This window comes from Genypterus blacodes, unplaced genomic scaffold (assembly GCF_046128005.1).
Source record: "Genypterus blacodes isolate CSIRO-AG114 ecotype Tasmania unplaced genomic scaffold, CSIRO-AGI_Gbla_v1 ptg000032l_1, whole genome shotgun sequence".
Lineage (NCBI taxonomy): Eukaryota > Metazoa > Chordata > Actinopteri > Ophidiiformes > Ophidiidae > Genypterus > Genypterus blacodes.
The window spans coordinates 2675580-2701176 of NW_027466845.1; the positions used below are offsets into that span (position 1 = coordinate 2675580).

Sequence of the window (25597 nt, forward strand, 5' to 3'; positions counted from 1 at the left end):
TGTGCCCCCGCGCGCGTTTGGATCAAAGACATGAGCGCGTTTGTGTCGAGCGGCTTTGGCTTCTTCTTCCTTTTCTTCTTCTTCACCTGGATAAGATGCAGCAACAAAGCGTGAACGCGAAATTCCTCGGCAGCTGAGAAGAAGACGACGACGAAGAAGAAGAAGAAGAAGAAGAAGAAGAAGAAGCGTCTGTTGTGCTTGGAGCTCCTGCAGGCATTTGAACTTCCTGCGTCTTTGGAGATGATGACATGATGATCAGAGCGCGCGGGGGATAAGCATCTCTGCTAAGAAACAACAACAAGCAAGGTGAAGTTTCTGCGTTTCTTTGGCGCTTTAGTGTTTAAAATTGTCATAAATCAATTATTTAGAGCACGTTTGGTCATTAAATGTGTGTCAGGTAAGTGAAACCTTTAATCTTCTGCTGGGAAATGTTTAAATTGATAAGCTTGTTTAGGTTTGTATATTTCACAAAATGAGCACTCAGACTTTATTAGAATGCACGCTTGTTGCAGATGTTGTGTCTCAAAGCAAATAAATGTGTTTTATGGAGTGATCTGAATGTAAAAATGCTGTTTCTGGTCACTTAAGCCCTGAAAATGTATCAATATTTATTCTAAATTGAATCTGTTGGTTCTTAGTTTGACCATGTATATTCTGAGGTTTAGATATTTCTCTCTCTCTCTCCATCTCTCTCTCTGTCTGTCTGTCTGTCTGTCTGTCTGTCTGTCTCTCTCTCTCTCTCTCTCTCTCTCTTTCTCTCTCTCTCTCTCTCTCTCTCTCTCTCTCTCTCTCTCTCTCTCCCTCCGTCTGCACTGTGTCCGACCATGCCAACACTGAAACCCGACCTCATCTCTCCCTTCTGTCTTGTCGTTTCTCCTCCTTTCTCAGTCGAGTCTAGGATGCCGTAGCAGCAGCAATGTCACAGCTGTATTACGGGAAACCTGACAACTCCTCGTTCAGGGACTGCATCCCCCTGAGGATCGTGCGGTCCGAATCCGAGCTCTCTGCCTTGGAGAAGTCCTACCTGGGCGCTGTTGAGAAGGGCGACTACGCCAGCGTGAAGGAAGCCCTGGAAGAAGCTGAGATTTACTTCAGGATCAACATCAACTGCATCGACCCCCTGGGCCGCTCCGCCCTGCTCATCGCCATCGAGAACGAGAACCTGGAGATCATCGAGCTGCTGCTGAGCTACAACGTGTTCATTGGAGATGCTCTGCTGCACGCCATCCGCAAAGAGGTGGTGGGAGCTGTGGAACTGCTGCTCAACCACAAGAAGCCCAGAGGGGAGAAGCAGGTACTGTAGAACCACGGCAACGGCCCATCAAGTACCAGAACCTTGTCACTCACACACACACAGACACACACACACACAATGTCTCAACTGCAACTCTACATTTATACACTGTTATTGGATTTCTGTCATCAATTTTGTGTCTGAATATCGTGTTTATGTCTGTGTGAAATGTAAATGATCTTGCTGTCTTATACTCGTGTCTGAACCATGTTGTCCTCGTCTAGCCCAAGCAACAAGTGGATCACTAAGTAGCTGATACCTGTTGCTTCTTTCATTCCTTCATGGATCAATACACCATTTTACTGAGCGACACCTCAGGACACAGACGAGTGTGTCGTGCAAATTCCCCCTCACGCTTACGTGTTTGTGTCCTATTATATATGTTTGATTCTGCTAGTAAGTAGGCAGTCTGACTCATCTTATTGTGATCTGGCCTAAGATGAAGGAAACGACTAATTATGCTGTCTGTTCCCCTTAGATTCAAACATGTCAAGTCCTTTGTCGCAGCTTCTGTTTCAGGCGTTTGACAGAAGGCGGTTAACAAGTCCTGGCCGAGTCCAAGTTCTTCTTCACGTGCTCGTAAATGAGTTTGCCATGCTGCGGGCTCTCCCTCTCTAATGGACTCAGTGTAGCGTTCTGTAGGGAGAAGACAAAAGAGAGGAAGATATTTTGAGACCAACAGAACCACAAAGCCATTAGCTGTGACGGCTAATAGCTTTGTTGTTCCCCTGACAGATGAAATTAGAGTCATTTTCAAAACATCCACTCCATGTTCTTTAGTTGTTATGAGAGCTTTTCTGTAGTTGTGTTGTATTTTAATAGGTCTGATCGTAAACTTCTGCTTCATGTCCGCTTTGTTCAAAGGTTCTCCCTCATCTGCTGGACACGCAGTTCTCAGAATTCACCCCAGACCTCACGCCAATCATCCTCGCCGCTCACACTAACAACTACCAGATCATCAAACTGCTGGTGCAGCGAGGCGTCTCCATACCTCAGCCGCACGCCGTACGCTGCAACTGTGTGGAGTGCGTGTCTAACTCGGACGTGGACGGCCTCCGACACTCGCGCTCTCGTCTCAACATCTACAAGGCGCTGGCCAGCCCGTCTCTCATCGCGCTCTCCAGCGAGGATCCTTTCCTCACGGCCTTTCAGCTCAGCTGGGAGCTCCAGGAGCTCAGTGCGATGGAAAATGAGTTCAAGTGGGAATACGAGGAGCTGGCCCACGTGTGTAAACAATTTGCTAAGGACCTCCTGGACCAAACCAGGAGCTCCAGAGAGTTGGACGTGATCCTCAACTACCGCGATGACATCGACCCTCTGCTGGATGAGAACGGCGGTGATCTGGCCAGGTTGAAGTTGGCCATCAAGTATTCCCAGAAAGAGGTAAGATCTTCGATAAACAGGACATCCTGTTAGTCATGTGACACACTGGCATATTGGAGGAAATGCAACGGCGCAGGCAAGTATCAAATTCTACATTTACACAGACAAAGGATGAGCAGCAGTGCCAAGATGATCTGTAAATGGCCCGAGCTGGGTGGAGATCTCCTGTGGGAGTGCAGAACAACATGTAATTGGCAAACGGGCTCTTAGCGATGCATTACAGGAGCCCTCAGACACTCCCATGGCCATGGGATCATTGTGGATAATGATGCAATAACTGATGGGCCATTTCCTTGAAATACAAACTCATAATATTTTAATTAGGGAGGAACCGCGTTATTGTCTTTTAACATCTCCCCTGGAATATTTATGTCATCGATTTACAGCAACTTTGTGTCGTTGCTATAAATCCGAGCTATTAGGAGTTTACATGTTAGGTGATTACACAGAAGCAGCAGCAGAAGCATCCATGTGCCCAAATGGTTGATATGAGTTGTATCTAGATAAATGTAAAGAGTGAATCATTTGGTCCCACTGTCATCACATTAGTAACTGACACCACAGATAACACCATTGAAATCTATTCAGCAGACTCATTTACAGACTTGTGAGCTCTTTGGCGCCTAAACTGCCCGTGTCCCTCAGTGTCTCCCTTAGTAACCAGGCATCAGCCTTCAGAGAGGGGCGTGGCTTTCACAGGCCACATTCTTACCAAGGCTTGTATGGTATTAGATGTGTAGTATGAGGGCGCTGCTGACATGTATGAGCACATGCATCGCCCTTTTGGGTCGCTGCCTTGGCCGAGGTCTGCCCGCTCTGTGAATCAGGAGGTGTGTTTCATTTCTCTGGCTCATTAGAGGCTCGCTGTAGCTGTGGGGTCATGTAGCGATTGTAAAGTTAAAAGCTCCCATCAGCAAGCCACCGCTTAGTTTGCAGCATTAAAGATGTTTTGCCCGCAGCGCTTTGACTTGTGGCTTACACTTCTGATCTGCACGGCCGTTAGCGACCCCGAGCACGCCGCCGACGCTCACTGGATCAATGTTTAAAGATTTCCTCCTGGTCTCAGCAGATTTAAGCTCCATTTTGCTTCTTCTGTCCGTCGTCAGCCTACACGTTACATTGATCGCTGCTATCTAACCGCATCTCTGCCGCCACTTTGACTATCAGTGATAACAGTTAGAGCCGTGTTAATGACGTGTCCGGCCGAGGCCTCTCTGTGTGGACTTCACATGTTCTCACTGTGTTATCGTAGGTTCCCTCGGCTATAGATGTGTGAGTGAGTTTGTCTGACTGGTGTTATTCATGTCAGAAAGAGGAAACATGCACAGGATGTAACTGACGGACTCTGAAATGATGATGATGAGCCATGAAAATGATCTTTTGGATGAAGAATGTATAATAGCTGATGGATGAATGTGATGTTCTGTTGTGATGCTTTACTGATGAAGGTCGTCGTCAGTGCATGAAGGTTGCACTCTTCTGCTGTGGTAATTTCCTGGAATTTTTGGCAAATTTTGCATTTTTTCCCCCCATTAATCAACATTTACAGTTTTTATTTTATTTATTTTGTGTCAATTTTCAAATCAACATTCTAATCGTCATAACAAATGTAACTAGATCTACAGCAATGTTTACAGATTTTTTTATGATGCACAAATTATGCAGCATTGCAAACAAATGAGGGTTTTGTTGAATTTCGTTAGAACTCCGCTTTTTTTCAGAATTCAATGGAAATTCGAGAAATGAGAAGCAGCAAAGTGTTTCTAATGTTTTAATGGACGCCACAGTCACAGCAGCACTTACTGTAAGTCCCCTTTATTAGTGGAATGTTCCTTTAATGTATTCCTTAAAGACGCTTCCTTTCTCTTTGCATTAACAGCTTCAAAGTATTTTCTCCAATATGAAAATAAAACTTTTAAGAGCAAATTAATTCCGTTTTTTTTTTTCAGTGCAAAACTTCACCCAGTGCATTACATCGTGCATTACATCTTTCATGTCTAAAAGGAAACGCTGGGCGCTCTTGACGTAAATCATTAGTTAGTGGCTTCTAAGCTTTGCTGTCAGGATGGATTCTGAATAAAAGCACAAATGAAACCGTCTGACAGCCGCCTACTATGAATTCACTCTGAACTGAACTAAGCTCACGTCCACACCACATCCCATAATACCTCTGTTCCTATAGTCTCCATGTTTATATGGAGTGATGCAGTGCAGGTCTGTTATTATGAAATTAAGGAAACAGATGAGTTTTAAATGAAGCCATTAAGAGCAATAAGCCTAACTGCAGCCTAATATTCCTGTCTAAGTAATTGAAGCCATTATTAACTACAAAGCTGTGAACATATTCAAATAAATTACATTTCTTAATTGCTTTGGTTTATTCATTAGGAATAGAGGATGTTGTGGTGCGTCTCTGTATTCGGCATCGGACAAACCAGCATCTCAGCAGGAAAATTGGAAACATTACAGATGTCTGACTCAATGTTGATGGATGACCTCATCACCAACAATTCAACGCTCTATATAGCACTATAATGGGGATCACGTGACTCTAACCTGATTAGGCTCCAATTAACGTCCATCCCTGTCCGCAGATGTCCCAGCAAATGTTCCCATCAAACCTCAGAGGGAGGAGAAGACGACGGAGTGTGAGAGGAAGCAGAACTCCAAACTTTGCATGTCTGATGTTGACTGCAGCTCCCGAGCCACCTGTGGTGTTTTCACAATTACTGTGTCAGATATCTGGCGCTCAGATTGGACGCACTGACTTGGCAGAAAGAGAATTTGTTTTCTGCTGGAATGAGACTTTGAGACTCCAGGGTGGAAAATCTGCTATCTTCCTTTTTAATAAAGAGAGTTTGGGTCCAGACTTCTCTCTGATTTGCTCCTGGTCTTCCCAGCTAGAGGAGGAGAAGGACTGGAAGTTTGGCAAACACCACGACAGACGTGGTTTACCTTGTGAGGGCTTCATCTGGTTTAGCTGCTGAAACGCATCACATCTGCTCCTTTGCTATCATCAATCATATCAGGCACATGGAGGGAGAGTTTTAGAGGATCTAAGTTGGCACAGGTGTTTGGTGAACCTGCTGTCGGGAGAAGACGGGCAGAAGGAATTTGATTGACTGGTTGCTAAATTGAGTGTCCTATGTTGAAGTTGTGAGTGGAAAGAGGACAAGGGGCCAAGTAAGTGTCAGCAGTCGAGACGTGTGAGTCAGAACTCTGGGCTCAGAAAGGCAGATCAGTCAATGAACTCCATCCACACACACTCAGCAAAGCAGCTCCTATTTCCCACGATCTACGGCTTCTCCTGGGAGAACCCAAGACGTTCCCAGGGCCAGACGTGCTTTGTTAACCCACCAGCGTAGTCTGGGTCGGCCCCATGGTCTCCTCCCAGTAGGACCCGCCTGGAACTCCTCCCTCGACTCCCTGCTCCCTCCTGATAATATTCAAATTCATATTTAATCTGAGTATTGGAATCATCAGAATTGAAAACATATTTTCCCACATCTCTCTCTCTCCCTCTCTCTCTCTCTCTCGTCTCCCGCTCAGTTCGTCGCTCAGCCAAACTGTCAGCAGCTCCTGGCGTCCCGCTGGTACGACGAGTTCCCCGGCTGGCGTCGGCATCACTGGGCCGTGAAGTTCATCACGTGCATCCTCATCGGACTCTTCTTCCCGCTCCTGTGCATTTTCTACCTGCTCTCTCCAAAGAGCCGATACGGTTTATTCATCCGCAAACCCTTTGTGAAGTTCATCTGCCACACCGCCTCCTACCTGACCTTCCTCTTCCTGCTCTTCCTGGCCTCGCAGCACATCTCGGCCCTGGACCGTAACTGTCAGGGTCCGGTGCCCTCCACAGTGGAGTGGATGATCCTGCCCTGGGTCCTGGGTGATGATGAACACACATTACACACCTCATCATGTCTGTCACACTCCCTTATGGAATGTTAGCAGATGGGGTTTCTGTCTGACTCTGGTGTTTCTCTCCCAGGCTTCATCTGGACTGAGATCAAGCAGATGTGGGACGGAGGTTTCCAGGAGTACATACATGACTGGTGGAACCTAATGGACTTCATTATGAACTCCTTGTACATCGCGACAATTACTCTAAAGATTGTTGCCTATGCAAAGGTGTGGAATTGAATTTATCTGGAAAATGCAGTTTGTGTTTACCAAAGCAGAAAATGAAAATAGCTCTGTCAGCATAAAGCAAACGCTCCCTGTTATCCATCAAGAGAATAGAATCGTCTAGCGATGCGCTCACAAGCTTTAAACCCCCCAGTGCAGCGTGGACGTCAGATGATGTCGTTGTGCGTTTGCTTCTCTTCAACAGTACCCCGAGTGCAAAGCCCGGCGCACCTGGGATATGTGGCACCCCACTCTGGTGGCGGAGGCTTTGTTCGCCATCGCCAACATCTTCAGCTCCTTGCGCCTCATCTGCCTGTTCACCGCAAACTCCCACCTGGGCCCCCTGCAGATCTCTCTGGGCCGCATGCTCCTGGACATCCTGAAGTTCCTCTTCATCTACTGCCTGGTGCTGTTGGCCTTTGCAAACGGCCTCAACCAGCTCTACTTTTATTACAACTCTTTGGGAGTGAATGGATGTAAGGGCATTCGCTGCAAAGATCAGAACAACGCCTTCTCAACGCAAGTTTTGACACGTTTGATATCAAGCAAATATACATTACTCTCAACAAATATGTAGTCAGTGGTAACATTTTTTGTGTATGTTTTGCTTTTCAGGCTGTTTGAGACTCTCCAAACTCTCTTCTGGTCCATATTCGGCCTGATCGCCCTCCATGTGACGAACGTAAACGTAACCGTAAAGCCTGAATTCACCGAGTTTGTGGGAACGACCATGTTTGGCACGTACAACATCATCTCCCTCGTCGTTCTTCTGAACATGCTCATTGCGATGATGAACAACTCCTACCAGCACATCGCCGTGAGCAACGTCACAACTTTACCATCTAACGCTTTAACTTAACTTTAACTCTAATCTGTCCCGAATACTTGACGTTGTATTTTTGTCTCTTTTCAGGATCACGCAGACATAGAGTGGAAATTTGCCAGAACCAAATTATGGATGAGCTATTTTGAAGAAGGTGGGACTCTGCCATCTCCGTTCAACATCGTACCCAGTCCAAAGTCACTTATTCATCTAATTGGATGGATAAAGAGGGATTGTTTGAAGAGAACGATCAAAAAGAATCTTGAAACCTTTCAATCGTTGGGGGTAAGGAGTTTCTAGGTATTTGATAAATTAAATTACCTGGTGTTTCCGCAAATTCTTCAGCTAACGGACCGATTTTCTTTCTTGATCCTAGAGACGTGCAGCTCAAAATGTCCGATTTAACCATGAATATCAGGTACCGCTCTGTGTTTGCTTTACTGTTTATACGTTTTTCAGCTCATCTTCACCAAACTAACTTGCGTGTCTGTTTCAGGAGGTGATGAAGAACTTGGTGAAGCGATATGTGGCTGCACTGATCAGAGACGCCAGAACAGAGGAGGGGCTGACTGAAGAGAATTTCAAGGTAGGCACAGTTACAAACAAGTATACAGACGCATGCAGGTGTACATTTTGTATCTAATGTACTTTTGTCTGTTATTTGACAGGAGCTGAAGCAGGACATCTCCAGTTTCCGCTATGAAGTCCTGGGCATGATGAAGGGCAGACGTCACAGCGGGCTGACGGGCCAGGTGTCCGGCTCCACCTTGGCTTACCCTGGAAATTGTTTCAAATATTCCCCCATATTCCCTCCGATCGAACCGCAACACACGCTGAAGCTGTTTGACGTGAACACGAGCGTGCAGAGGAGGCTCGCCAACACGCCCGGCCTCAAGAGCGCCAACAAGCTCCCCAACGGGTCGACGGCCCCGCCCCCGGCAGAGAAGCAGGCGCAGGGCGAGCCCGGTAAGGAGGACACCCGCGCCGCCTACCTCCAGAGACGGAGCAGCTACCCCTCGCAGATGTTGGAAGAGATGCACCCGGGGCAGGAGAAGGACGGGGCGGAACGCCGGGGACAGATCCTAGAGCGACGGAAGCTCCAGGAGGTGACGGTGGAGGTGGTGCAGGAGGAGGAAGTAGACAACGAGGAAAAGGAAACATCGCAAACATCCTGCTGAGGAAGTGGACACTGGGACCAAAACACTCTAAACTTGATCTGACTTGTTTCTGCAAAGCAACTGTCATTCGTGCAATTTTAGTTTTTACTCATATCCTTTCATGTATCAGTCCTTTAGAATTCACTCATTCCCTGATTGTAGGTGCTTTTGCACTTAATTAACTAAACCATATTCCCAGGCTACATTACAGCCTGTCAGGTACGTCATGATGTCATTAAGCTCATGTTCCATCACATCTATTGGGCATTGATCTGCTGGGTGACGTTTGGCCCCAGCTCGCTGTCTTGTTGCTCAGGGAATTAGAGAAACTTTTATTTCAACGTTTTTAGTTTACAAGGCGTGAATCCAAAGATCCTCCAGCTGGTCCAAACTTTGCACCGTGTCAGATACTGCCGTATGCAAAAGCCTTATTAGTAAAAGGCAGAATCGGAACAGACTGACGACTTATGGGGGCACATTTAACGCACTGAAGTCTGGGAAAACCTCCTGAGTTTCTTTTGTTATTGCTTTATAAATCATCCATCTTATTAATGAGGACGGTTTCTGATCGGAGCTGAACTGAATGTCTGCAGGAGAAAGGAGCTGGAGGGGGAATCGCTGCAGACTTGATGTCCTAACTACTCTGCATATGCCTGCGCCCATTCATATATCATATAAACCTCAAAGTGCCCTCTGATGAGCTGTGTCTTAGTGTGCCTATGTGGAACAATGTGACGTGTAATCAAGTAGAAGGCGAATGCTAATAAACATAACTGTCTGCTTTTATTTCAGACTTATCCACTCTGTGTAAGCTTTCATCTTTTCAGCCGCTGAGAGGAAAGTAGAGAAGGAAAGTGGTGAAAGTGTTGAGTTGTGTGTTTTCAGAGCTGCCTGGCTGCTGTTTACTGGAAAGTGAAGATCCCAGTGAAGCATGAATAGAGTGGATCACAGCAGCTAAGTTCTATCTGCTGCTCTGCTGCCTGGCTAAAGAGCACCACGGGTCAGAGATTGCTGAGATTGTTGTGAACTGTATACAGAACTCAGAAGTCGGTCCACTTCGGTGCAAACAACTTGACCCCAAAACCAATCTCAGGCCTTTCTCCTTTGGTTTGAGCGTTCCAACTTGAGACAGGACAGAGCAATCCTGTCACACACACACACACGGACATGGGAGCGGTGGAATTGGACACTTAAGAAATCCAGGCTGTGGGTGTAGAGATGAATTGTCGTAAAGGTCAAGAAGGAGAGAAGAGCAGAAACACAATTGAGCAAGATTCATCCTGCACATGTGTGTGTAGATACGTACAGCACACACACACACACACTATGCTGATCTGGTGCTTAATTGATGCCAAACTATTACAGGACACATCATCAGGATATTAATGCATGGATGATTGACATGCTTTGACTTGTTTCTCAATCACTTCTTCCCCTACATTCATTTCTTAAGCTTGATGTGGCTGCAGAACTCAAAGCTGCGAGCAAATCAGCATTTATTAGTCAGCGAACACAGACGCCAGGATGTTCTTCATGGTTTGACTGACTCTTCTTGATAACCTGCCACCATTATGAGTGATGTCATGCTCCATTTGATGCAGGAGGTTCAGGTAGGCTCAGATTTGAGAGTTCATACAGGAATCATTTGTTTTTCTATAAATGTAGCAGCTTCTTCTGAGTTATCCTGTATTTCATTAACACAGATAACTGGGAAAGCTGAGCCAAGGCTTATAACACATGCCAACTGAAGAGTTTGATTAGTTATATGTGCATTTTTCATCTGCTTCACAGGTACAACATGTATTGGGATCTTAACATCTTTCACATCCGAAACTTCTTCGAAGTCGCTCTACTGTAGTCTTCAGGTCCCCAGCAGCTTGTCCACTTGTCTTCTCCCGGTCCTCCGCGGCCTTGCTGCAGCCGCTGACCCGGGCAGCAGCAGAGGGTCGCCCGGGAATCCGAGATGAAGATGGCGGGTAAGTAACTCGGAAATACCGGCTCATTTTTAAACAATTTACATCTTTTGGTTCGCAGCGTCAACATGTGAGACCCAACGCACAATTATAACGTAGTTCGGTAACAAAGACCAGAAAACATGAAGCATAAAGTCACATGTGGACTTCTATCAACCCAATTTGCTGCTTTGCTCACGAAGTATAAACTTGCTCTTTTGAAGTCACTCAACTTCAAGCCAAAACCGAATTCCAAAGGTACCTGCAGTGACGTCAGCATTCAAATTCAAACTTAAATCACGTTTATCAGCTTTAACATCATCAGAAAGGACTGATAACAAGTTCAGTCGTCGCCTTCGTTACCGACTGGATCTAATCATTTTGATAATAATCTGTATTTAAAGGACAAAGCAGCAGGCGGTGCTCATTGATTCTGCAAATCTGCATGTGTCCAGCGCCCTCTAGTGTTCAGTAGGAAAAGCACTAGTGAGAGAAGCGAAGTGGTGTTATGGTCATATTTTATTTACTTCACTGTTTATATTATCTATTGTTATCCGTGTTTGTCCCCTGACGCCATTCACTGCAGTTTGTTGATGTTTAGTATTCCAGTTCAGCCCGTCTTAGCTGAAGGCAGCAGCCCAGGATGCTGCATGGAGACTTTACGTGTCTGTTTCCATAGCAGCCAAGAACAAATCACACTATCTTTAGAAAACCAATCAACAGACTTGCTACTACGGCTGAAAGGTTCCCCCTCTTCAGAGTGCTGTCCCAATTTTCACCGTCATCCCTGCAAAAAAATGAAATAAATGAGCTCAGAATCAGAATTCTAAGAGAGAGAATCATCCTTATGTCCAGAGTTGATTCATTTCCTGCTCCTGTTATGTGTGTGTGTGTGTGTGCTGTGTGTGCTTGTGTGTGTGTGCATATGATTGTAGCTGACTGAGACAGACAGTGTTCTGAGGCGAAGTGTAAAAGCCACGCTGCATTCAATTATCGCCGAGTTCATCAGTGCCATTATTTCTCCCAGACAGCGAGTACAGCCTCTTCTTCCTCTGCAAAATTGGCTTCATATTGGAATGTGGCGCATCACGAGATGAATGGATACGAGTCCATTGGATTGTGGCAAGAGGAGATGTTTTAACCTCGCTCAATATTTAATCCATGTAGCCTTGAAACTTGCTGCCTGCATGGAGAAGATTTAGTGATTTCAGATTTCAGTGATTTGCCTCAAACAGGGAAAGTCTTGTTTCCAGTGCTCATGTTCCACTAACACAGACTTATACAGCAGCGGGAACATCTCTGGAGGGAATTCTGTGTTTGCTTTGTGTTTGATTTCAAGTGACCCAGTTGGTGCACAGGTGCGGCCCCTGGTCGGTGGCTTTCAGGCAGAGATCTGTGGATCAGCACAGGATGTTGGTTCTGAATCCCCTCCTGGCGTCGCTCCTAACATCCCTCTGTTACGGGTCATGAAGCAGCATCAGACAGCCAGGAAGACATTACTTGTCCTGCTCACATGTGGAACATCTGGCTGTACGACATGTGGCAGATTAAGTGGTATATACAGTATGTGATGTCAGGTAGGAACCACTGGTAAATGATCAGTTGAAATCGGTGCTACTGTACATTTCTGGACTCTATCGTTTTGAATTTCTTGGACAAAATGTTGAATCTAAGCTGTTTTCCATATGTTTCACATGTGGAACTCTCTTTTAACATGATCTGGGATTGCTCTTGTGCCCTTCTTGGACTGTTAATTATTTCCTAAGTGTTTTGTTTACAGCTACAGCCAAGACATTGTTTGTACATCAGGAAATGCAATCGCCTGCTTCCTAAATTTAGACTCCAGTCATCTGTTGCGTTGCTTTGGATACTGTAACTAACTGCAGCTTTACTCTTGGGTCAAGGTTCTTGCCTTTGTGTGTCCATCAGCAGTTTTGCTTGATAAATCTGGACAGGGTGGTTCCGCATGGATAAACACACATTTTACACATTGCCAGCTCACTTCCTGGTGAACTGGACTTCATCTCATTCCAGGGAATCATTCATGTTTCAAATTAAGATAAGATAAGTGCATTCTCTTCTCTACAAAGTTCTTCAGAAAGATTGAGTCGCTCAGCCTTTACTGGTTGAGCGACTCCCTCTGACCACTAGGTGGAGCAAACTGCATTCTCATGTCTCAGTCAGTCATCAGTGTGCTGGCATTTCTTCACAGCAGAGATTATGTAATAGTTCTTTGTTTTGGGGCCAAATAAATGACAGGCTTTTACGACATGATAGGACAGGACTCTGCATCACAAATATTCCATCTGCTCAGGGTTTACGTCTGTGTATCCGGCACTCAGCTTCACCCTGAGAAACCACTCATGTTGCACTCATGCAGCAGTGTGCAGAGAAACATGTTTACTTCAGCAATTTGTTCACACGCTATTAGTGAGATTTACAATCAGAAATTCTTAAAGGCAATGTCCAATTTGACTCAATTACCCTTTATTAAGGAGTTTTTTTTAGTCAAATCACATGTCTGGTGCTGATGAGCAGTCTGGCTCTAAGTGTGACCTTTTCCAGAGAAGTTTAAGTCATTAACGTGATGAATCAGGTCTGTTGAGTCATCTCAGGAGCAGATGGGGTTTAGTTCTGAGGAAAAACAAGAAGAGGACTTCACACCAAGTGATTTCTTGAGAGGAACATTTTTACAGTGTGAATCAGTGAGGTCATTGTCCCTTTGTTGCAATATGTTTACAGGCAACAAGGAGAGACAATCTGTTGTCACTTGAGCAAGTGTGAGCACCTGTGAGTGTACAGAACAGAGTCGTCGCAGATTGTAAATGTGGCTGTGGTCCAAGTTTGCAACATGGTCATAAATTACAGCAGATGTCATGAAGAAGGAGAAAGAAAAATTGAAAACTGTGATAATTGTCTAGTTGCATTGAATAACATACTGCTGTAGCTTCTTACATGAACATCTAATGAAGAAACAAATCAATAAACTTCATAATCTCAGAATTCATCACAGCAGAAACTATTTAATGTGGTTGATTATATCCATGTATAGTTATTTAACCCTGGGTGGTCCAGCGAGGAGTAGGACTTGTTACCATCCTCCTTGAGTTGAGGGGTGAGCCTTGTGGTATATAAACTCCCTCACTCGGTCTGCTCCCATTACTCTGGGTCTGGAAGGGCGAAGAATCCAAGGATGAAGCTCCTCTTTGTGTCTGCCTTTGCGCTCTTTGTGCTTTCTACTTTAGACCAGGCGGACTCCTCGGCTTACGACAAAATAGTCTACCACAGTCGCGTCAGGGCAAGAAAAGAGGGGTAATTATTTTTCATTTTTCAGTCTCAATTTGACAGTGTGATGTGATTCTTATAACACTTAGCTTTTGAAGAAGAGAGAGGCCAATATCAATGTTTGTTTGTAGAGTGGTTGAAGGCGGAACACGCTCGTATTCTGCATCTAAGGCATGAAATCTGCAATGTCAAAGTGATTTATGCATGTTTTACTTTTTTTCCCCCCCTTTATGAATATTGATTGATCAATGGTGAAATATGTTGTGAGTCAGGATTAATTATGCCGCTCTCTTAGAGGAAGGTGTTGCCAATTTGTTATTGAAATTTGACAAAGCGTGTCGGGTATCCAGCAGGCACGGACGGCGAATAATTCATATCTGACGTTCTGATTCCAGACGCAGCAGGGGAGCTCCATGCATAATTAATCACATTTGACTGTGTCTCTCTCTCCGCACGTCTGCTTGTCACAGGCAATTTATATTCCACTGACTGGTTGAATAGATTTAGATTCTGGCCTGGATGTTTTGTACCTGTGGGTTAACACTTCATCTCCTCTCCACTCCTCCCTGTCAATCAGACCCAATGTCTGCGCTCTCCAGCAAGTCATGGGGACCAAGAAGAAGTACTTTAGTACTTGCCGTAATTGGTACCGAGGGGCCATCTGTGGAAAGAAAGCGTGAGTAATGTTTTTTGATTCCAGCAGGTCAAATAGTTTCAAGGTTTAATATCACACCTAAATCCAGTGACTTTAAAGTTTATCCTGATTCTCACTTGAGTAAATGTTTCAGATGTTATCACTCCACCTCAGTGTCTTCCAAAGTTTTCATGGTAACCTTGACGTTTCCATGGAGACTGACATCTGTTAACTTACTTTCAATAAAGCTGGGGCTGAAAATGGAAAACACATTTGTTACACCGGCCCCGTTTTATCGAACAGCGTTCTGTAAAATCCCATAAAGCTGCCAGGTTAGAGTTCTCATGCTTTAAGGAGCTCCGTCGCCTCTGGATGCCGTAGTTGTGAACCACGGAATCTAGGACATGAGGTGGCGGAAAAAAGTGTTTTCATGAATGGAAACCACTTCAGCTCAGTCATAGGCAACTAGAAATGATTTCACTTATTGTTTCAGCTTCCTCAGCACTTCTGTGTCTCTGTATCTCTCTCTCTCTGTCTCTGTCTCTGTCTCTCTCTCTCTCTCTCTCTCTCTCTCTCTCTCTCTCTCTCTCTCTCTCCCTCTCCCTCTCCCTCTCTCTCTCTCTCTCTCTCTCCCTCTCTCTCTCTCTCTCTCTCTCTCTCTCTCTGTCTACATCACTACCTTTTAACACCCAGTTGAACTTGTCCTCCTGTACTACACCTCAGTAACCCTGAGTACTTTTTGATGATTAAACTGCTTTCACTGCTCTTGGCAAAAACAAGCCACAGACCGCCAAAGAATGTGATCTATCTCAATGGGAGTTTAAGCTTTAAACTCTTTTTCTTCCAACATACTACAATGGAATCAATCAAACTATAACCAGGCCAAAGTGCAGCACATTGAATTCACACAATAGAGATTTGACTTAAGTACAGGATTATATAATAATATGTACTGTATATATATATAAACAACTTGTATATTAAACAAATATTTGGCAAAGAAAAGCTTTAGAGGCAGCAAATAAGAACCTCTGTCTCTAAAATGAATTAAAGTGGAAGATAAAAAAGAAAGAAAATCTCTGAGCTTGAAATCTGAACCCCAACATTATGAGATGGAAAAATCTCCTTTGTTCAGCCAGCAGCCGTCTTCATCCTCCACTGAGATCCAGAACATCTCCAACACCACAGAACCTCCAAACTGCCCAGTAGTTATGGTTGAATAATATCTAGTGATATGGGACAAACTCTATGGATACGTTTACTAAACATCATAACTCTTAAAGGAAGCATCCTTTAGATAGACGCTAATGTTTCCAGCTTCCTCTGTGTGGGAGCGCAGTGCAGCGAGCGAGCGAGCGTTCTGCTGACTTGGCCTTAGTGGGGTTTGTGTGATCTCATCCCAGGCCCCCCGACTCCATTCAGCGTAGATTTAAATCTAGCTGTAAGGGGATGGCAGCTGGCCATGACCCAGGCAGCCGGGTGCCGTCTTGTTCCCATCTGACCTTGTTTGAGAAGTTTGAAGCAGATGACAAACCCATGCAGCAGCAAAGGAAACAAGTCTCTGCTTGATGTCTGGAGTCTCCACGTTCCAACACTGTCCAACACTGTCAGCTAATCACACATCCCTCAGCTTACTTTTGAACGATGTGAACAGATCTGGCTTTGCAGTTTGCAGAAATTTGCTTACTTGTTTTAACTACAATTCAATAACAGCCATAACTCTACCCTGATGACAAGAACACCTCTGGGCAGTGTTGAGTCATAAATGAGTGGCGCTCAGGCAAATGGAGCCCTTCTGGTGTCCACATCTGCTTCACTCTGAGGTGTCGGCACATTTCAGACACAGAACATCCATCTTCTTCTTGCTCATCTTCAAGTGAGAGCGTGGAAGTGGTTTGAAGTGTGTTTCATGTTAAAGGCTGTTTGCCATCATTAGTGTGGTGACGTGAGATTGAGGCTCACAGTGTTGCCCAGTTTATGGAACACAAGGAGTGAAAAGTGTTATTAAACTAATTATTTAACATTATTTTTATGCTTGAAACAGAACCAGGTAGCCTAGGTTGCCTTTTTTTTTTACAGGTTTCAAACAATAAAAGCTGCGCAGTCTTTATCGCCAGGAACTCTCCAGCCAACTCCTGACTCATGTGGGATTTTTTACCCCTGTCATTCACTCTCTGTGCTGTTGGGTGTGTGTGTTTTTTATTGATGCATACCTGTTAATTATTACAATCAGAATATGAAACACCCCTAAATTGTAGAGTTTTCCAAGAGTCACAGACGTCTCTATTGTTCCAACGTGTTCAAATGTGCTGGAGGAAAGAAGGGAGGATGGTTTTTATACCTAACAGCTGCACCTCAGACTTTTACAATCCTCTGCAGGGGAAACAGGGTCTGGACTACAGTTTGTCCAATTGCAAAAACCTTTTAATCCTCAGAAATCCCGTAGTTTGCAACGTGTTCAGTAAAAGAGAGAAGAGAGGAATCTGTAAAAACTTGGACGAACCTTGTTTCTGCGGCGTAGTTCAGCTGTTTCCATGCAGACGTAACCCGACTTTACGAGTCGGGTTTCAAGACCGATGTCTCTGAGGTTAACCAAATGTCAAAGACGGCCCAAAGTAATTGTTTTGCTTCAAAGACGAGACCTTGGTCAGATAAATCCACTACTGTAATGCTAGCGTAATCCTCCAGGCACCCTCTGCGTGGAGTTTTTGGCTGGACTTGTTGGATCACATGGCCTGTTAGGAGATAATGAGTTACATCTGGAAACGTGCAATTCACCAAACTCATATTCAGTGATGATTCATCTTAAAACACACACACACACAGCTATATTTAAGCATGGATGTTCATGTCATTTTAAAGGATGTGGTATTTATGATTGGGAGTCCCCTACAGTAATAATGTGTGTGTGTTCCCCCCCCCTGCAGGATGGTGCTTTATGAGTGCTGCCCGGGCTACATGAAGCTGGATGGCATGCTCGGTTGCCCTGCAGGTACATTTCTAGAACGTAACCTATTAACAGAGGTTAGGTGAGGCCAACATGCTCCAACTGTTGAGCAACTGTTTTCAGTTTGCCCCGGCTGCAGCACCTTGCCTGCACATGTCTCGTCCCATTCAAAGGCTTTAGCGATCAGAAAGAGGCACTTACACGTAATAAAGCTGCTAATTTATCTTTCTCAGTGGCCCCCATTGACAACATATACGGCACCTTGGGTCTGGTGAAGGCGACCACAACCCAGAAGTACGCAGACATCTCCAAACTGAGGGCTGAGATTGAGGGATATGGGTCTTTCACCTTCTTTGCCCCCAGCAATGAGGCCTGGGATGAACTGGATGAAGTGAGTTAAGGACAAAAAGACTCTGGTCTGAACTTCTTGCCGCACGTCACCTCCCTCTCTCCGCTCTCCTCTCCCGCGGTTCTCCCCAGAAACCCCACAAACATTCATTAAATTCCATCAATAAATGCTCTCCATCTGTGCAGAAGCATTTCTCCATCTCTACTTCCTCTCTGCCTAACAGGCAGTGAAGTCTGCGTTCACCAGCAACGTCAACTTGGAATTGTTCAACGCTCTCCATTATCACATGGCCAACAAACGCTACCTGACCAAAGATCTGAAGAATGGACTGACCATCAACTCCATGTACGATGACCTTGGCCTCCTTATCAACCATTACTCCAACGGGGTGAGTATTAGATCAAGCATTCTGATAGCATCTTTCAAGAGTTCTGAGGATGTAACAGCGTAGTTACATAGTGAGGTTTGTGTTGTGTGCAGGTGGTGACTGTCAACTGTGCCAGGATCATCCACGGCAACCAGGTTTCCACCAATGGAGTGGTGCATGTGGTTGATCGGGTCATCCACGCCGTCTCCAACACCATCCAAGACGTCATCGAGCAAGACGTTGATCTCTCAACTCTGAGTGTGAGTTCACGGGGGCGTAGACGAGCGATTACAAACCCTGGGTCGTAGTTTAAATCCGTTCATCTGTGATTTCTGTTCATTCTATTCAGTAAAGAAGTCCACTAATCACAACACTGCGGGTGATATCTTCCTCTAGGATGTGGCTTTGGCCTCGGGCTTGTTGGATAAGCTGGGCGAGCCGGGACACTACACTCTTTTTGCCCCCACCGATGAAGCCTTTGAGAAGCTGGGCAGCGACGTGCTGGAGAGAATAAAGGGCGACAAGAATGCCCTCCAAGGTAAAAGAGAGAGAGTTTCCTTTAACGCCTGCTGCCAAAACTCACAAGACCATTTTAAACATTTCAATGGAGAAAATTTGTGGCTTTATATGAACTGGTGACTTGGTTTACGTTCATGTTTAATAGTGAACGTCCAGTAAAAGAGGCCTCTGCTCCCTGACAGCATGTTTTATAGATTGAATCGTCCATAAAGTCTTTTTTCTAATCTCAAATGTTCAACTTTTGCCAACTTTTGCTCAAAACAGATAAAACCACCAGCTTGAACGAATGACTCTGGAACTTGCATACAGTTGGCAATGTGTGCCTAAAGTTGTAGCCGCGAGGAATAAAAAACACTCTCAAGTTTCAAACCGTACCTGAATGTAGGTTAGAAAGTCAGACCACGATGACGTATTTGACACTTTTGTAATGTGGGTCAGAATACACCGTGATTCCATCGCCCTGAAGCATTCGCACAGGTTTTAATAGTGTAATCATGGATAACAGATGAGAAGTTATGGCCTTTTTATTTACATGAGAGTACAAAGGCAAAGCAGTCGTGCATCGCAGCATTATATTTGTTTGAACACAGAAACAGCTGTTGCATTGAGCAAGCTGGTCAACTTGGCAGCGGTTCATCCCCAACCTTTTTTACGAGCCCTGAGCTCACCCTGTGATGTGAGATCACACCATTTCACACTAAACCAATCTGAACTGTGAGGAAATTGCGGGTCTCTTCACTCAAGGACCCAAGGGATCTAAAGGGTCTTCAGGTTCCCAGGACTTTACATCTTCAGCTGCACTGTAACATGGGAAAACAAAAAAAATAGTCCCAGTTCCAGTGACCTTGACTTATACTCAAACATAAATCAATTTTTTCCGTTACAAAATCCAAAGAAAGCTCATGATTTGATCTAGTGTATCTTACGTATGCGTCTGTGGCATCCTTGTGCAAACACCTAAGAGAGAGAGAGAGACATAACCAGAGACTTGAAGACATAAGATATGAATTCAAAACCTTGTCTTGCATTTGCAGCTCTGTTGAATTTCCACATCCTAAACTCCGTCGAGTGTTCTGAGGCCATCATGGCCGGCAGCTCTTATGAGACAATGGAGGGTACAAACATCGAGATCGGCTGCGATGGTGACAGCCTCACCGTCAACGGCATCAAGATGGTGCTGAAGAAGGACATCGTCACCAAAAACGGTGTTGTCCACGTGATCGACCAAGTGCTGATGCCTGACTCAGGTTGGACCTCTGGCTCCTTTGTTATGATTATCATCTGTGTGTTTTTATCTTATTGATGTTCTAATGCTGCTGGGATCTGTTGTGCTTTCTCAGCTAAGCAGGTTATGGAGCTGGTCGGCAGTTCCCAGTCCATGTTTGGTGACATGGTGTCTGAGCTGGGCCTGTCTGCTGCCATGAGACCAGAGGCTGAATACACTCTGCTGGCTCCCCTCAACCCTGCCTTCAGTGGTGAGTCACAGGTCGCTGCCCTCTACTGCTCTACTCTCAAGAACAGAGTAGATGAAGAGATATTCTGTTCATCCGGTAGTTTAAAGTGTTGAGGTATTCTGTTTAAAAAGGCTGGAGGTAATGTAAGGGGAAGTAACATCTGGATGTAAGAGCAATCTTCAAATCCAACTGTAAATTCTTTATCATAAAACCTGATATGTAGGTTACTGTACATGGCCCACATGAAGCACGGCACAGTAAATCATGTCAGGTTGGTCTTTGCTGAAGCTTAATGGTGCAGCTGCTGCTCTTGGGAACATTTTTTGGCCCAAATATTGCAAAGAGAAATAATATTAATACCATACGCGTTGGTACTGTTGTTATAGCTGGAACAGTGCGAGTAAATCTAGCATGGTATCGGTGTGTTTGAGGCGTGAAATGTAACGTCTGCTCTTTCCTCTGCAGATGAAGTGATGTCTATGGATCAGAGTCTGCTCAAGATCATCCTGCAGAACCACATCTTAAAGGATAAGTTTGTCCTGGGGAAGCTGTACAGTGGCCAGCGGCTGGAGACCATCGGGGGGAAGTTTCTGAGGGTCTTCATCTATCGCACGGTTTGTCCTTTTCACTGAAGTGGCGCCAAGAAATCTGTCAGAAAGCTGTCATTAATCACACACCATGTGCATTACGCCTTTCATTTGGCCATCAGTCTGCACGGTCGTAACAAGTGGCATAAATCTAAATGGCTTTCTGTAACGCCTGGATGGTTTCTGCAGGCCGTGTGCATTGAGAACGCCTGTCTGATCAGAGGCAGTAAAGAAGGAAGCAACGGAGCCATTCATCTGATGAGGACGCTGTTAAAACCAGCAGAGAAGAGCATGTATGAGATCCTGACTGAACATGGAGGCTACCAGTAAGTACAGAGCTGTGTCAGTGAAAAGCATTTGGCATGATTATTAAACCACATCTTGCTGTATCTTTCCATAAATCCACATGGCGTGTATGTGGAGAGGAAAGTGCTGTTGTTGCAGTTTGTCAGCCCTCAGCGGTTTCCCCAACAGCCAAGTCACCCTTTTCTTCCCTGTGCCTGCAGGATCTTTTTGTCTCTGCTAGAAGCCGCTGGTTTGACTGATCTGCTGAAACAGGAGGGAGACTTCACACTCTTCGCTCCAAGTGACCAAGCGTTCGGCAGCCTAAACGTGAGGGATTTCGAGCTGTTGAAGAGTAAGATCTCCCTGACAACCCACCACCGCTGTCGTCTTTTTATTTAACTTTACAAACAGCCGCCCATGGTGTTAAACTTGTGCTGTGCTTTCAGGTGACATGAATGCTCTCCGCACCCTCCTTCTGTATCACTTCAGTAACGGCATCTTCATCAGCGGTGGTCTGGAGACCGGAGTGACAAACCTCCTCAAGTCTCTGCAGGGCAGCAATATGAGAGTCTTGGCTGTAAGTTCTTCAAGGCTACGTTGTTAAATTCCTATAATTCAGACTTGGAACAAAGCCCACTTCCTCCCTTTGTTGTGGTCAGATATGAAGATATACATAAACATACCTTAATGAACACAGTAAAAGCTGTTTTCACCGACGGTTTTATGATCCTGCCAATGTTTACTCTCTATGCTATAAAACCTCAGCATCATTTAAAGTTTGCAATCCATTATTACTGTTCAACAGCAGAGTTCATTTACTGTATTTCCAAAGACAAGTAAAGTCAAGTTTTTCATTTTATGAGTTTTTCTCTCTTTAATTGTATCCCTCAGGCGAACAATAAAGTGCAAGTGAACTCTGTCGATGTTCCTGAATCTGATGTGATGGCTACGAACGGAGCCATTCACTTTGTCAACAACGTCTTGTACCCTGAAGGTATGACCTTCACCTCCCCCAACTCTGTTAATGGGCATTTCATTTTGTACATCTGCCAACAGATTTATTCCGATAGAAGTCTGAAAAGGGCCAATTATAATTAACGACCCTGTCTTCACCCTCAGATATCCCTATTGGAGACCAGAATCTGCTCTCGCTCTTGAGGAGGTTCATCACTTACATACAGATCAAGGTGTCGTAATAAAACTAAAAATCTGACTTCTTCTTATTAGAGCTGTTATGTTAAATAAGTGCAGAGTTTGGCACCTTTCGTGAATACTCCTGTGGTGCTGCTGCCAATCATTGAATAATATTTATGCCTACTTAACATAAATTCCAGGACAAGATTCTGCTTGAAATCTAAAAACTATCGTTGTATTTGTGCACTGCAGGAAGATGAATTCTCCTTTAACAGACTTGTCCTCTTCTCTTTCATTTGCAGTACATTCCAGGATTCCAGTATAAGGAAATTCCACTCACATTTATGAGTAAGTAGGACATTTTTTGGTTATTTCATCATTTTAAAATCTTTTCAATACAAGATTTTTGTTCTTTCCCAAAACTACAAGCAAGTAATGAAATGAATACATTCTTCACGCCACTTAATTGCATTATATCTCCTGTTATTATCAGAGAGGATCATCACTCGTGTCGTCCAAGGAGGTACAGTATATGATGATTACTGAGTATCATCATCATGTGATTCCTAATCTGAAAAAACAACAATAGAACCTTAACAAGCACAATTTACAGGCCAGGGCTAGATAGATGTTGAATTGAAACAGGTAACAACACCATTTGCTAATCGAGATTCAACCCATACAGGCAAGCAGTTACCACACACACACACACACACACACACACACACACACACACACACACTGGTTTACCTCATCATCACAGATCAGACACAGGAGAGTCAGGAACAGTCAGGAACACAGTTGATTATGAATCACATTTGTGTCATAAGAACCTTTCTGATCCGGTGAAAGGTCCATTTGTTGTGCTGCTTGCACGCAAATGGTGAGTTCTCTGTATCAGAGGGGCGTCTGTGTGCTGACATGTGGAGTGAAAGCTGTCTTTCTGTTTTTACAGGCCCTGATGTGACCAAAGTGACTCGGGTTATCCATAATGAGCCTACCGTCACCAAGGTTACTAGAGTGATAGAAAGCAAACCCTCCGTCACTAAAGTGACCAGAGTGATCGAGGCTCCACCCACCATCACTAAAGTGACCAGACTGGTTGAGGGTGAGCCCAGCTTCTCCCATGTCACCAGGGTGATTGAGGGTGATCCCATGATCTCCCATGTTACCAGGGTGATTGAGGGTGATCCCATCATCTCCCATGTCACCAGGGTGGTTGAGGGTGATCCCATCATCTCCCATGTCACCAGGGTGGTTGAAGGTAAACCATGGTTACATAACTCTCTTCAGTTTATCTTACTAAATGTGAACTAACGTGTTTTTCTTTAATGTTGTAATTTCCAGGTCATCAGTTTGCGACAGGCAGAGGCACCTCTAATGTAGAACTGGAAGGTCAGTGATAGAATGTGTGCTCCATACAGAAACGCTCTTCAGTGAAGTATTTGAAGAATTTTCTTGTCCTTGCATGTTCTACTGGTACTTCACAAGTGTTTCCTTTCTCCCTAAGGAGTCGATATGTCACACTTTACCACCGTTGAAGGGAACCCACAGCTGCTTGACCTCGACTCAGAAAGAATTACCAAAATGATCCATGGTGAGTTTTATCCGCTGTCACCGTCTGAAAGGGAATTATTCATGAGTACAGCGTGACTCACGGTACATGTTGGTTTGCCTTCGTAGGAGGCACGAGACGAGTCCATGGCCGAAGAATTCCAGGTAAAGAAATTGTTTAGTAAGTGTTAAAAAAAATACTCTGAGTGGAAGTGAGATGTATTTATTTCTTTTCCGTTTCCCTTTCATATCAGCCGGCAACCGGAGGAGAACAAGACTTGCTCACAACCACAACAATAACTAAGCATGGATAGAAGAGGAAAATCAAAGTTGTAAAGACAGACAGACAGAGCGCAGACATCAGGTTTCTTTGGTGCAGGGGATACACTTTCAATGTCCACCTTTTAATATACTGTAATAGGTATAAGTGACAGAAATAAAGATATTTTCATAAATAATGTAATGGTGCTTTGAATGCATACATTATACGAGGGTCAATGCCTGAGAACGTTTCCTATAAAGTATTGTTTCAGAATATGTAAACAGGGTTTAAATGCACATGTTGGCACGACTCGAAAGCCAGAAAGCAAAGCAGGGTAACAATAACAAAAACAATCTTTCAAACCCATTAGAGATGTAATAAACTTGTTAAATCTGAATCCTAATCCTCTCTCTGCCTTTGCTAGAGCTGAAGGTTAATCCCAAGAGGTTTACTTGAGGTTTTACTGGCTGTTTGGAAAGATTTTTTTTACAAATCTAAGCATGATCAAGTGTTTCTATGGTGTGTTTACAGATTTAAACTGTTAGAGTCTTAAGATTTCTCTGTCATTTGTGTTTTTCTTGTCTGTGCTTGTAACATTTTGGGGTAAAGAAATATATCCAACTGCAGATCTTCTTATTTTCCATAACGTTATCCAATAAAGTGAATTCCTGGATTTAAATATGTTAATTTGAAGAGGATGTCGGAAGAGATGGGTAGTTTGGAGTAATGAACTTCCAAGGCTCTCGTATGGTCAAAACTGATACACTGTATGTAAGAGGGTTTGTCTAAAATAAAAAGAGTCTGCATCAAAGACTTTAAGTATTGTTCTTAGTTAAGAGTTGAACACGTAGACATTGTGCAAAATCTAAAACACATTTTTCACAATATTTAAACATTTGCAGTCAATTGCGTAATGTGTGAAGAAACCAGGCCTTTATTCAGTACTTACTGAACTTGGTTATAATATAAGTCTGTATTGTGAAAGACACAGCTGTTATTGCTGCAGAACAAAGGGAAATCTTATTTGAGTTAGAATACAAATAAAATACAGTTGAAATATTTGTCCTGGAGGTTTCAGAGAAAGTGTGCGAGCTGTCGTGTGCAGACGTTTGGCTCTACTGTTATTATGCTCGGGTGATTTATGCAGTTTATTGCCTCTTAGTTGGACTCAAACGAACAGAAAGTGGAACGACTGCCAAGACCCAAACATAAAGTCTTGTAAAATTAGAAAAGGCAAACACAGCAAAATGTAAAGAGCTGCTTTCTGTGCAACTGTCATTTTACTGTAAAGGTAAATAGTTATAAATAATAAATAATAACAGTGTGGAGTCGTACATGCTGAGGCAGACAGCACTCCTCGGATTGTCCTTACTAAAGAAACACTATTTTGATATTTATGCAGCATCGATGTAGCGCTTTATTAATCATGAATAGATCAGAGCTTTTCTGTTGTGTTGTGGCAGCCTTGAGTGGAAGATCATGCTTG

At 44.2% G+C, this 25597-nt stretch overlaps 2 protein-coding genes across 2 annotated transcripts; both read left to right on the top strand.

Annotated features, from left to right (window-relative positions):
* The first annotated feature begins 916 nt into the window (after nt 1–916).
* Nucleotides 917–8803, top strand: trpc4b (transient receptor potential cation channel, subfamily C, member 4b). Its single transcript, XM_076146211.1, has 10 exons — nt 917–1294; nt 2159–2677; nt 6227–6563; nt 6666–6805; nt 7008–7321; nt 7418–7619; nt 7716–7910; nt 8002–8043; nt 8122–8211; nt 8294–8803. The coding sequence occupies exons 1-10, from the start codon at nt 917–919 to the stop codon at nt 8801–8803; spliced, it is 2727 nt and encodes a 908-aa protein (XP_076002326.1).
* Nucleotides 8804–13927: 5124 nt separating this feature from the next.
* Nucleotides 13928–23698, top strand: postnb (periostin, osteoblast specific factor b). The gene is made up of 19 exons (XM_076146214.1): nt 13928–14046; nt 14597–14695; nt 17581–17645; nt 17834–17991; nt 18173–18337; nt 18430–18576; nt 18713–18854; nt 19870–20082; nt 20176–20310; nt 20755–20903; nt 21066–21202; nt 21383–21513; nt 21608–21738; nt 22053–22155; nt 22281–22348; nt 22598–22643; nt 22789–22818; nt 23251–23559; nt 23643–23698. Exons 1-19 carry the CDS (start codon nt 13928–13930, stop codon nt 23696–23698), a joined length of 2403 nt encoding a protein of 800 aa, XP_076002329.1.
* The last annotated feature ends 1899 nt before the right edge of the window (nt 23699–25597 follow it).